The sequence below is a fragment of the Delphinapterus leucas genome, chromosome 19 (assembly GCF_059928025.1).
Source record: "Delphinapterus leucas isolate spDelLeu-1000000601 "Yukka" chromosome 19, BTC_Dleu_Yukka2, whole genome shotgun sequence".
Classification (NCBI taxonomy): domain Eukaryota; kingdom Metazoa; phylum Chordata; class Mammalia; order Artiodactyla; family Monodontidae; genus Delphinapterus; species Delphinapterus leucas.
The window spans coordinates 20012633-20026196 of record NC_143147.1 but is presented as its reverse complement, the minus strand read 5'-3'; the positions used below and the strand labels follow the sequence as shown (position 1 = coordinate 20026196).

At 58.2% G+C, this 13564-nt stretch overlaps 1 protein-coding gene across 1 annotated transcript; it reads right to left on the bottom strand.

Moving 5' to 3' along the window:
• Positions 1-3498: 3498 nt before the first annotated feature.
• On the bottom strand, positions 3499-8469 carry RTN4RL1 (reticulon 4 receptor like 1). The gene is given in 3 exon segments (XM_089900642.1): positions 3499-6897; positions 7900-8170; positions 8173-8469. Coding segments are annotated over 3 exon segments (1830 nt in total). The 5' UTR covers positions 8407-8469; the 3' UTR covers positions 3499-5572.
• Between the last annotated feature and the right edge of the window lie 5095 nt (positions 8470-13564).

Here is a 13564-nt window from a genome sequence, read left to right as displayed (position 1 = left end):
CTTGGAGGAGGCTGACCCACTTCTTTTGGAGGGAAAGGGCCTTGTGGGTCAGCTCACTGAAATACCACTGAAATTAGCCACTGCTGCCCGCACGTGTCCCCTTTGTCCTCACCCCTCCCGCATTGCTCTTGGAGCAGCACGGCCTGTCAACACAGCCTCAATGGCTACTCTCTCCTTCTCTTTCTCCCTTGGGGCATCCTCAGTTCCTTCACCCAGTGGACTTTTTAGGACCATAATCCACCCTGATTCCAGCAGCCCTCTTTTTTTTTTTTTTTTTACTGTGTTGGGTCTTCGTTTCTGTGTGAGGGCTTTCTCTAGTTGTGTCAAACGGGGGCCACTCTTCATCGCGATGCATGGGCCTCTTACTATCGCGGCCTCTCTTGTTGCGAAGCGCAGGCTCAATAGTTGTGGCTCACGGGCCCAGCTGCTCCGTGGCATGTGGGATCCTCCCAGACCAGGGCTCGAACCTGTGTCCCCTGCATTAGCAGGCAGATTCTCAACTGCTGCGCCACCAGGGAAGCCCCCAGCAGTCCTCTTAAAAGAGATAGGCAAGGACAGCCTGAGCGCGAGCATAGGTGGGCACGTCTCACTCTGAACCTCCCTTTCTTCCTGGCTTTTTGGCTGCGTTGTGAGTTATTTAGCCAACAATAGATGTTTACGTATTTTTTTTTAGAGCTTGTATTTATTAACAGCCTGCAAAGGGGCAGAGTGGGAGATTTATACTGAAAGCACAGTGAGTTAAAAGGGACAATTAGAGGAGCAGAAAGAGATATCAAGTGGAGAGCTGTAAAGGATATTTTAACGCGCAAAGGTTCTTGAGAAATTTTCCAGGTAGACAGAAGGTAAAAGAAAATTGGCCCATTACAAACTGAGAGTGGGGAACTGGTGACATGGGATGGAATAATAGCTGATGGGCTAAACTCTTACTTAGGCCAGAGAGCCAGGCTGGGAGGAGGTGAGTCAGAATGCAACCACAGTTGGGTCAAGAGGCTGAACGGTAGATGTTGGCCAGGACCCCATCAAAAGGTACACTCACCCCTGAGCCATATAAGAAGGTACACAAAGAAAGGCTGGCATCCTCCTGGTCAGTGTTGAGTAGGGCCCTGAGGAGCTGGGTCCCAGAGGTGGGGTCCAGCCAGGGGCTGGTGGGGACAGTCTGGGTGGTGAAAATACAAGGGAAGATTTGCTGGGAGCTGCCGAGACCCTGAGGCTCCCAGCTGGCTCCAGTGAGCCCTCCCAGCAAATCTGTTCTCTCTGACCCCCTGCCCTGCAGCTTGTCCTCCAGGAGGACTTCCTGCTCCCCCAGCCCCCACAAACTTGCCAACAGGCCTTCTGGAGCCCCCATTTGCCATGGTGGCAGAGCGCCAAGTGATTAGTTAGGTGACAAGTAAACAGTTGCTAAATGGGATTCTTGGTTCCCTGGTAATGAACAGCCCCAGCAGGAGAGAAAAAAGGGAGATGCAGTCTGGGGGAGTTCTGATGGTCTGCCAGGGCGGGCACATGTGGAGATGCCCAAGGGGGTGTCTGGGCAGCCCCTTGGAAGCAAGGAGAAGGGTTGTGGGTTGATCCCTTCATGGATGGGAAAGAAGGGAGCGTAGGAGACAAAACGGCTGTGGGATACTGTCCGTGCTTGGAAGCAGCAGGTGTCTGGGAATGGGACTCTAGCCCAGGCAGATTTCCAGGGAGCGCTCCAACTTGCTGGCACGGGGGAAGGATCTGGCTGAGCAGAAGAGGCAAGTTTCGATGATGAAATCCACTGTTGGGGAACGTTGGCAAGCATGCCACGGGTGGGGGCCACGTGCTCGGAGAGGGACTGGGGGTTCGGGGTAGGGAAGAGGACCCCAAGGTGGGGGGCTCACACCTCCACTTTCGGAGTAGGATCCAAGTCCCCGAGCAAGATTCCTGGGCCTTCCGCTTGCCAGGCTCACCTCCCACACATCCCCGAACAGCATTCCCAGTCCTCAGCTCACAGTTGTTTGCAGATACCCCAAACGTGGTGCCATTGCATGCCTCCAGCCCTCTGCCTGTAATACTCCCCACACTCTTCTCTGGCTGCCTCCTCATCCTCTGAGACCCTTCAGCATGTCACCTCCTCCTGGAAGCCCTCCCTGACTGCCCCCACCCTGGCCAAGTTTCTCATGGTAGTTGGGGGGTGAGCTAACAGAGACACCAATCCCACCCTGGTTTCACCAATCCCATACTTGCTTCCACATCTAGGCTCTGAGCTCCTTTCAGGAGAGCCACGTCTTCTCACTTTTAGGTCCCCAGAGCCTGGGCCGATGGCTCGCACATGCAGACCCTTGTTCAACGCTTGTTGAATGAAGGGTAGGGAGCCAGCCAAGCTCTGGGGCCTGGGGAGGAACTTGTGGAGAGGAATGCTGAGAGCACTGGTGGTCACCCAGCCCCTCCTGAAGGCCACTTCCCCAGAGAGGAGGGCTGTGTGGCTGGAGGTGAGAGAGGAAGATGAGGAGATGGCTGCCTCTCGGGGCCTAGGGGAAGTGTTGAGCAAAGATGGCAAAGGGGCCGGCCCCACCACAGAGGGGTGGGGGATGGCCTCAGCCTCTGGGAGGAGGATAGGGCTCCTGAGGCAGGAACCCACACCTCCCTGCCCTGAACCACCTAGGAGGGATGCTGGGTCTGGTGAGTTGAAAGGCCTTAGCTTAACTCCCGACCTGTGAACTTGCTCTGATGTTTCAGACAATGCTGTCATTGTGCCTGTGTAGCATATGAGCTGCTGAGTGACAAGTGATGTCATCCACAATAGAGCTTTCATTCCCTCTACCTCTTAGAGGAGCAAGCTGCTAAAATACACCTGGCGTCTGGGCCCTTCTGCCTTGCCTCTAATAACAGTCGGCAACCAGAGACGGTGCTGCGCTTGACAGAAGCGGATCATTTATCAAACATCAGCATTTCTGTACTGACATCTCACTTCCATACTACAGGACTTTCTAAGTCTTTTTTTTTTAATTTAATAAAGTGCTTGGACTCTTGATTTTCCTGCTGAGGGCTGTGCTGTTTAAAGTTGGAAATGAAATCAACAACCTAACAACATCCTTGGGTTCTAAAGGGACAGCTAGGCCCTGGCACCGGCCTGGGTAAGAGCAGGCAGACCACTGGGGTCAAACGCAGGCCAAAGACAATTTGTTCTGCCGTCACCGGACTCCCTTTAGTGTACATTTCCAGCCTTGTACTGAGGAGGCTTTGTCCAGGCCTGGAAACAGCCTCTTTCCTCTACCTGGGGAACCCTCTCCTGTCTCCAAAGCCAGAGAAGCGGGTGTAGCCTCCAGACCCCATCCACGTCCACTGCTACATGGGTCGGGCCCCAGCTTCCTGGAATCCCCTCTGGGCCCTAGGAACCGGCAGGTCCCTTCCAGCCGCCCCCGAGCCCCCTTAAGAATCAATAGCTCAGCTGCTGCTGTGAAGCTCTTGGGAACAGGCCGGGAATGATCCAGGGCCAGACCGCTCTGGGGACAGCCACAGAGATGGTGCTGACCCAGTCCAGCCAGCGCGTGGGAAGTGAGTCATGTCCTGTGCCGGTGAGGGAAGAACCATGGAACCGAGAATGTGTGTGTGTGTGTGTGTGTGTGTTCGTGCACACACACGTGTCCCAGTGAGTCAGTGTGCCCCTGCTCCAAACAGCTCCTCCCACCAACAAACGTGCTTGTGTCCTCAGAGCTGCACCCAGCCAGGCTCGCCCACCCCATAAAAGCCCAGGATCTGCCACGCCTTCAGGAATTCGGGGTTGGGAAATGAGAAACAGGGTTCTTGTCCAAGAGAATTTTTTTTATTATTATTTTTCTCTCTTAATTGGATTCAGTGTTTCTCGCTCCTGACACACATTCTCTCTGGTGGGGAATTTGGGTTTGTGCAAAGCCAAAAAGGATTGTGCCCGCACGGATACCAGCCGGCAGCATGGCTGACTTTGACTTGAGCTCCTCTCCCCTCTCTGAGCTTGCGTGCTCCGTTCCCTGCACGTCCCCACTCCTGACCCCTGAGTCTGGCCACCCCCTGACCTCTGCCCGTCCCCGGGGCAACTTCAGAGGGTCCAGGAGGGACGGGGCCTCCGTAATGCAGAAGTGCCTGAGATGGTTCTTGAAATGCCCTCTTTGTTCCCCTTCTGCTAAGGCCACCTGATGCTTTCCCTCCTGCCGCCCTACACAGGACCCTTGCTGGGATGCCCATCAAAGAGCCTCAAGGAAAAATTCAGCAGCTGAGCCGCACTGGAGGCCTGGGCTCATGCCCAGAGCATCCCTGGCCCGTCCAGACTGTGGCTGGCAAAACACTAGGCTGACGACACTGCCCAGCCTGTTGGACTAACACTGTGGATACTGCCTCGCCCGCCGGCCTAAGAAACCCAAAGCCCCTTCCTTCCCCTCCTCCTTCCAGCCCATCCCCAGGGCCTAGCCCCCCGATGTCCAACAAGCTGCTTCTGCCTTCTCACCCTGATGCCAACAGCTGCTATGTTGGGAGTGATTGGGTGCTCCGGGGTGGCAGACGGGCTTGTGCTGCATATAAAAACATGGTGATGCTCCAAGTATCTAAGAATATTGGTCCCCTGAAGTGATTCTTGCTGCCTCCCCTTCTCCCTGACAACACCCCCCCACCCACTGCCCCTTTGCCCCAGGCCCTGGCAAGCCCAGGTTACATGGGGACTACTGTTGCCAGGTTGGGATTCTAGACAAAAATCCTAGAACTCCTTTCTTGCTAGAAATCACCAATACAATCCTTAGTTCAGCAGATATAGTTTTCCGTACAGTTTATAAACATGACAAGACATACAGTTTGGTAAGGGAGTAGGGCGAGGGCCTGTGCATTTGTGTGTATATATATATACGTAGAGGGTGTGTGTGTGTGTGTATATATATATATAAAGTGGACATAGTTATAAAACTGCACCTCCTGTGAGAACCTCATTGCACACGATGAAGTTCTAAATTTCAGCCTCTGATGATCTTTCCTTTGGTAATTGGTTCTTGGAGCCCAGCAGCTGGGCCTGGGTCTGCCAGGGTTGCCTGAGATATCAGGAATGAGAGGCGTTACCCCCGAGGGAGGGACTGAAGGTGGCACATGGTTGGATTCAGGGCAGGGTGACTAAGTGGCCTCAGGCAAGAGCCAAAATGCCACCTGCTCATGTGCTCCCAAATAGCTGTGGACCCAGCTTCTTTGGTGACCCTTGTCTGTTCTCTGAGTCCTGCTTCCTCCGGAAGTGGCGGGAGCCCTTCAGACCTCTCCAAATGACCAGGATTCCACAGAGCCCAGCTCCCGTGGGGCACTGTCCCATCGTTGCTAATGAAGGATTTGCTCTGCGGCTTTAACTGCCTTGCTGGGTGGATGCTGTCCATAGATGCTCGGCCGGGGGCTGGCTGGGACAGCTGGGTGGGACGAACTAATCCCCTCCCGCTTGGGGCTGTACACTTTGGGTTTATAATCCACCGGGCAGGGCCCAGACAGTGGCTGAAGCCTCTACCAGCCTTTGCCTGAAACCCAGCAGATCCTCCACTTGTAAAAAAAGAAAAGAAATCCTGTTCCTTGGTGGACATGTGGCAGTGCTGGGTGCTGGTGCCCTGCGTCCTCAGCGAAGAGTGACCACCAGCCCCAGTATCCAGGCCAGGAGCGAGGCCCTCAGGGAACTGCCCAAGGAGGCCTGCTGCACCCCGCTGGGGGCACGGATGGGGGTCCTGCGGGCACACTTGCCCTTCCTCTTGGGCCGTGCCGTGGGCATGATGTCAAAGCTGAACTTGTGCTGGTAGTCAGGGGCATAGTCCTGCAGCTCGTGGGCCTGCTTCCGGGTGCCCGCCTTCGAGATCTGGTTGCGATTCCTGTGGCTGGTGCAGTTCTTGCCCAGCTTCTTGTAGCCCGACCGAGAGCCGGGCAGATGGCCGTGCGGGTGGTCCTTGTCCCTGGCGGGGCCACGGGGTGGGTGGTGCTCCTTGCGGGTGGCCCTGTCGGTGGTGGTGAGCGTGTGCGACTTGATCTGGTGCGGGGACGCCGGCCCCGTGCAGTTCCGGAAGTCCTCGGCCCTCAGCAGCTTCAGGTCCTGGCCATGCAGAGGCTCGGGGGACACGCAAGGGACAGCGGAGCTGGAGCCACGGAACCTTTGCAGCCATTCCCACAGGGACCGCGCCCGGCAGCCACAGTCCCAGGCGTTGCCGTTGAGGCGGAGGAACTCCAGGGCTCCCAGGGGTGCCAGGCAGTCGCCCGGCAGCTCGGAGAGACTGTTATTGAAGAGGAAGAGGGTGGTCAGCCTGCGGAGGTCGTGGAAAGCCCTGTGATGGACCCACTGCAGCTGGTTCTCGTGCAGCAGCAGCCGGTCCAGGTTCACCAGGCCCCGGAAGGTGTCCTGGCCTAGGCTCCACAGCTTGTTGCCGTGGAGAAACAGGTGGCTGAGGTTGACCAGGTCCACAAAGATGTCGTCCTGGAGGTACTCGATGTGGTTGTCCTGCAGGTAGAGGTACTGCAGGCTGTGCAGGCCGCCGAAGATGCCGGCCGGCAGGGCACTGAGCCCACACTTATAGAGGTAAAGGGCATGGAGCTTCACCAGGCCCTGGAAGGTCTCGGGCGCCAGCGTCCGCAGCTGCCGGTTGTCGCCGAGGTCCAGCTCCTCCAGGTGCACGAAGCCCTGGAAGGTGTTGGGGTCGATGAAGGTGATGTTGTTGGAGTAGATCCACAGGGTGACCATGGAGGGGCTGAAGTGGCCCTGCTGGAGGAGGGTGATGCGGTTGTTCTGCAGGAAGACGCGCTCGCTGTCCTCCGGGATGCCCTCGGGGATGGCGACGAAGTTGTGCGCCTGGCAGCTGACCGTCATGGGTGCGGGGTAGCACACGCAGTCCCGCGGGCAGCCGCCGCCCAGGGGCAGCTCCCCGGCCAGCAGCAGCAGCAGCAGTTCCACACAGCACCCTGGCGGGGAGAGAGAGCACAGCCAGGTCAGGGGCTGCCCGGGAGGTGGGAGACACTCTGGGTGCCGGGCTCGATGGGCACGTGACCCTCCTAGGCCGCTGGGGCTCTGTCCTCGTCTTTGCTGCACTCAGCGGTCTGGGGTCATAGCCCCCCGAGGTCCTGGCTCTTGATGGCTCCCCACGTCCTGGTGCCCCACCTCTACTGGGGGTTCTATCCCAGCCTGGGCTATGAGATGGGTTGGGGTAGAGGCTCTGATCCCCCGGCACCCGGCATACTTCCTTAGCCCCACCCAGCAAACCCCTAGCCCTGCCCATAGCTTCTGAGCCCCACCCCCTTAGGCTCTGTCAGCCCTGGTAGGATTGGGGTCACAACCCACGGACGCAGCAGCTAGCTTCGGGTTCCTGTCCAAGCTCTGCCACTTACTTGCTTTGATCTGCCTGAACAGATAGTGGTGCAAAGTCCTGTTCTAACAAAGTAAATATCTCGTATGGATTCCTGAAGAGTCTTTTTATTTAAATTATTCCCAATAACAAAGCATGCATGCATGACATCAAAGTTTATCTTGAAAGATTTCTCATTTACAGTGCCTTCCACGTCCTCATGTATGCATTACCCCCTGTGCCTCAGTTTCCTCATTTCTAAATAGTAATAGTTGTCCCTCACAAAGGACGTGTGTGTGTGTGATGGACTGGGGGAGGCACCAGGGCTGATGGTTCTGGGGTCCAAGGAGCAGCCAGAATGAGGCTGCCCCCCACTGGGGTCTGCCTTCCAGCCCCTCCCCTCTCCCTGCCTCGCTGGAGATCCCAGGCTGTGGCTGCCAATCAGGCCCTGCCTAGCGATTGTCCCGAGCATTTCCTCTGCAGCTTCCCTCTAATTGCGCAATAATTAGGCATTTGTTAATGGATCCTTAAAATAATTTATTTTCGATGTGTCCAGCCCGTGGTTGGATAATAGCCCCGTGCTCATTATCGGAGCAGCCTCTTTATGCATGATCATCATTACCTGCCTTTCTCCAGGGTCGCAGCTGCCCCAGGCAGCCTGGCAGGTGTGCCAGTGCTGGGGGGACGGGCTCCAGGCCTGTAGACCCCCACCCTGCAAGGCCGGGCAGCCATCTCGTCTCTGCCCGGGTTGGCATCCCGATCCTTCCCTTCTAGCTTGGCCAGCCAGGCCTCTGGGGAGAGCCGAGGGCCTGAGACAGTGCGGCTGATTCTTCCTGCTGCCAGCTGTGCCCAGAGCATGTTCAACGAGAGAACCAGCCCTCCTGGCCACTCTCGGGCCAGCCCCGCTCCCAGCCTCAGGCCGGCCGCCACCCCAGCCGTCTGCCTGGGCTCAGGTGGCCCTCACCACGACTGCCACTCCCTCTTTCCTCACAGAAACAGCATCATAAAAAAGTGACAGCTCCCAGCTGTTGGGAGTTACGGGCTCCCAGAGAGTAACAGCTGCTTCCCGTCCCCCTGTAATCACCTGGCTTTGACCGAACGTTGCCAACACATAAAAATCATCGCACATGATTCGGTTCTTGCATAATTGTGTTTGGTTGCGATTTCAGAGCAGTTATGACCTGGGCAGTGGTGGCGGTGACAGAGCAGCTGTGAGGTCCCTTTCTGGGCTGGGCCACGCTCTGTGTGGCCCCTGCCCTGCTTCAGTCACTGAAACCATTGGACAGTCTGCAGGCCAGGCCCCGGGCGGGGACCTCCTCAGCCTCAGTTTCCCCCTGTGTAACAAGAGTCGGAGATGGTCGCTATGCCAGCGCTCCCCGCGTGGAGTCTGACCTCCAGTCCGCCACTGCTCTCCTAGGTCTGGCCAGGGGGCCCCGGGCCCGCAGGAGGAGACAGGACAGTGAGGACCCTCTAGGAGCCTGGGCCCCAAACCCCAGCCGACTCTCGGGGAGCCTGCCCACTGCCTTGAGTCTCCAACACCCAGGCTGGGAGGCGGGCCCAGCGCACAGCGGCTGCCCATTCAGAGCCTGCCCCTCCCTGTCCGCTGGCTCAGCTCTGCTCTGCTCCTCGGCCCTGCCCAGGCTGCCCCCAGGGAGGTGCCCCCAGCCTGCCACTCTGAGGGAGCCCAGGGTGCCCCTCCTAGCTCAAGGGTGTTCAGGGTGCTCACTGTGCTGCAGGGGACAGGGCTGGGGCCATTCGTGGGAACCACAGGGCCACAGCAGACCCCACCCCCTGGGGTCCTGCAAAGACAAGGCATTCCCTTCCCTTAAGTCAGGCAGGGAGAGCCGCTCACGTGGCAGGCTCAGCGCTAACACCGCCGACATCTGTGCGGCTTATAGAGTTTACAAAGCGCTTCTGCTCTCACCCCTCTGATCCGCAGAACTACCCTGCCTGGTGGGGGCTGCGGGACTTTTTCTGGCCCCTGACCTGGGGTGGGGCAGACAGCCCATCTGCCTGCTGCTGTGGATCGTCTCTGTAAGGCCCCGGGGGGGATTCTCTGAAGCGGTCCCCAGAGAGGCGGGGCGGGGGGGGAGGGGCTCCACAAAGAGCCACACCCCTCCCTCAGGCAGGTGCCCTCAGGGGTGCTGGGGCACAGGGGAAAACAGGCGAAGACCATGGTTTGGGTAAAAGCCAACTGTACAAAAATCTAGGCGTGGGCTTAGCAGCTGGCGTATGAACACACTTTGGCAGGTGGGAAGGGTCAGATATCGGGGGCGGGGGCGGGTGGTGTAAAGGTGGCACCCAGGACAGGAGCCACTGTGCTGTTGTTCCTCTGAGAGGGGCCCAGGAGAAGGCAGGGACCCCAGCCAATGCTTAGAGCTGCTCTCCATCCTCCAGTACCGTCCAGATGCCAGGGGACCTGGGCCAGGGGAACCGCCCTTGCAGGTACCCCTGCCCCCTCCCACTGGGCACTGGGGTGGGTCTCACCTGAGTCTGCTTCTCCACTCTGGAAGCTGGTCCCATCTTCAAGGCCGGCCCTGGACCAGCTCTCCCAGCCAATCCCACCTGCCTCTGGCACCCCTGCCTGAGCCAGCGGGTGCCCTGGCCATGGATCATCACCCTGCCCGTTTCTTCCCAGGCAGGCTCTGCACTGCATCGCCACGGTTCCTCCTGTGCCCCCCGTGCCCCCTCTGTGTTGCCCATGGGAGCCCCGACCTGCTGATTGCTGTACTAACAATGACATCGGTGCCTTTGCTGTGCATTTTAAGATTGCAAGTTAGCAGGAATAAAAGTCTCCATGGAGGAGCCTTGCACTTCCTCTCATCAGCCTCCTTGCCCCCTTCTGGGGGGGCAAGGGGGTTGCTCTGCCTGATGGGGGCTGAAGAAAGCAAGGCAGGGACTCAAACTCCGGACTTCTCAGGTTCTCCTCCGCCGCCCCCTCCTCCCCCTGCTCCCCCCACTCCTCCAGGGGCATCCACCTGTCTGCTCAGCGGCTCCCAGACCTCCTGGCCTCCCACACGAGCTCACACACATCTCTGCAGCCTCATTCATTCCCTCCTCCGTTCAACACTTGCTGCCAGAGTCCTGGAGTATCCTGAGTGCCGGGGTGGGGAGGGGCCTGGGATGAACTTGGCAGGTCCTCGTGGACTAGCAGAAGGGGGTCTCCATACCAGGCAGTCCAGCAGGTACCAGGCCCAGAGCAGGCACCTAGGTGTGTGCATGGGGAAGGCACCTGCTGCCTTGTGCCACCTCCTCCACAAAGTCCTCTTGCTCCCCTGCCAGCACAAAGGATGTGCAGGAAAAGAGAGCAGGTACTGTTTTCATGTCCTCCTTCCTACAAACCCCCAAACCCCTCATCTGCTGAGCAGGGACCTGTGGGGGCCGGGGTGAGTAGCCTGTGCATGGGCGGGCCCCTCACCCAGTCCACTCAGCAGCCCATTCATAAGATAGGGGCTGGACCTGGTGGGATGTGTGGAAAGGGCATTCCAGGCAGAGGGCACAGCATGTGCAAAGGTACTGAGGTGGGGAAGCAGGTGGCAGGCCCTCTCTCAGCCTCTAAGTAACCAGAGCTCCCTAAGATGCTGTAACTACAGCTCAGCTGGGTGAGGGACATCCAGGGCTGGGGAGGCCAGACAGCTCCCTACTAGGACCAGAACTGACAGGGCCCCTGCTCCTGTCCCAGGCCAGATGGCCAGCGTGGCAGGGGTCCTGTAGCTTCCCCGCCCCGGAAGCAGGAAGGGAGCTAACCAAACAGGACCCAGCCCTGAGTACCAGGTTCTTTACATGGGATCCTCATGACACCCCACGGGTGCCGCACCATTTCACAGAGAAGGAAATGAGTCACAGAGGGGAGTGGCCGACCAAGGCCACACAGCTGGTGAGCAGGGCAGGTGGGGCAGCCTCATCTGAGGGCTGGTCAGTCCTCCCCGGCCTCAAGGTCTTGGGCCTCACCCAGACCTGAGTCTGGTGCCTGCCCCTCCCTACGCCTGTGCAGGGACAGCACGATGGGTTGGCATCCCCAGGAGCCCCCAGGCAGCTCCGTGGGGCTCTCTGAGGCTTGGAGACTGGTCAGCCATGTGGTCAGTCCTTCTGCCTCTGCAGCCTGCCCTCCCCCTGCCCTGGGCTCGGCTCCTGGCCCACCTGCTGCCCCAGCCTTGCCAGATGCTCCTCTCTAATCTAACGGGATGACTCTGCTGGCTGGATAACAGCCTCAGGCCAGGCCAGCTGTGCTCACAGAGCGACTGGCGCCTCAGGCCACTCAGCACTGTCTCTTCGTGCCACACCCAAGCACAGGCCACTTCCCGGAGACAAGGAAGCCAGCCAGGGCAGAGCTGGGCTTTCCTCCTCCTCTGGTCCTCTCAGTGCTAGGCGTGTCCTGCTCCAGCGTATGTGTGTGCTGTCCCCTCTTGGCCGGAGCACTTCCCAGGATACCTGCAGGGCACCTCATCATTCAGGTCCCTCCTCATGTCACCTTCTCAGTGAGGCCTTCCCCAGCAGCCTATTTTATTTTATTTTTATTTTTATTTTGGCCCTGCCGCTCGGCTTGTGGGATCTTAGTTCCCTGATCAGGAATTGAACTCGAGTCCTCAGCAGTGGAAGCGCGGAGTCATAACCACTGGACTGCCAGGGAATTCTCCCCAGCAGCCTATTTTATTTATTTATTTGTTTATTTTGCAGTACGCGGGCCTCTCACTGCTGTGGCCTCTCCCGTTGCGGAGCACAGGCTCCGGACGCACAGGCTCAGCGGCCATGGCTCACAGGCCCAGCCGCTCCGCGGCATGTGGGATCTTCCCGGACCGGGGCACGAACCCGTGTCCCCTGCATCGGCAGGCGGGCTCTCAACCACTGCGCTACCAGGGAAGCCCCCAGCAGCCTATTTTAAATGGCTCCTTCTTTGTTTTACTTTTCCCCGTAACATTCATTCTCTCCTAATAAATTCACCTCATTTATTTATTTATCTTGTTTATTTTCTGTCTCCCCTCACTGAGTGGGCAGCTCCATGAGGACAATGGTTTTGTCTGGTGTGTTCCCTGCTGTCCCCCCAGGGCCTAGAACAGTGCCTGGCATACAGTAGGTGCTCAAGAAGAAAACCCTAGGCCCGGAGCCTGGCTCATAGTAGGTGCTCAATAAACATAATCGTTCTTATTAGTACAGAGGCCTCTGGGGTGACAGTAGAGACTCAGCCTTGGCTCTCTCCCAAGGGACCCTTGGCCAGCAGAGAGGTGACAGGTGGTGAGGAGGGCTCTGGGAGGGAAGATACACACCAGGCCTGCCTGGGCCCTGGGGCAGGTGACCAGAGCAGGTTTGCCTGAGACTCAGGGGTGTTCCCAGGACACAGGATTTTTAGTGCTAATATCTGAAAGTCCCAAACAAATGTTAGTCACCCTACCTGGGGACCAGGACTGTGCCCTAGCCCCCCAAAAACCTCTGGCCACAGGATGGGGAGGGAATAAACAGGCAGGCATGAAGCGTGAGTGTTCTCCAGACACCCACAGCTCAGGCCCTGTGCCTGCAGCCCGGGCCCTAGACAGAGCCTGTGTGTGTGGATGTGGATCTGTGCACATCTATCTACGTGTGTTTTATCTATGTGTGTGTACATGGCCATGTGCACGTCTCTGAATACATGCACGTGCATATGTCAGCACACACTTGTGTCTGGAGACCATCAAGGGGGCTGGCCGCCCAATGCTTTCACCCTGAGCATCCCGAGCTCCACCCTGGAGAGGGGTCAGGGCCCTCTTCCGAGGAGAGGCACACCCGTCCTTGACATCCCCGTCTTATCTCAGCACCCACTCTGGCTTTGCCTATAGCTCCCCCTCTCCTCCTGACACGCTGAATTATGTACCCACTCCAAGCCCCTCCTGCACACCAGGATCAGCCTCAGCTGGGAAGTGGGCGGCCCCTTGTTGGAATAACCTTTCAGCTTTCATCTGCTGCGGCTGGTCCCCCGAGCAGGCCTGGCCAGGAACGCCGTGCTAATTGGGTTGCCGAGCTCTCAGGGGGCCTTGTTGGAGCAAACTTGGGCTCCCCTATCCTTTGCCTACCCGTATCTACCACCTCCTCGCTTCGGGGGTCCCTGCATGGGCAGGGGAGGTGGGGGGACACCAGAGGCCGGCACAGGCAGCTCTGTATCCATGAACTGCCTGGGCCTGGGACCAGCCTCAGTGGGAGCACGTATCAGCTGGACAAGCTCAGGCAGGTCACTAAAGCTCCGCAGCCTCAGTTTCTTAGCCCGGGAACGGGGGGAGTCAGAGCATCCGCCTTCTTGGGTGTCGGCAGCACTCAGT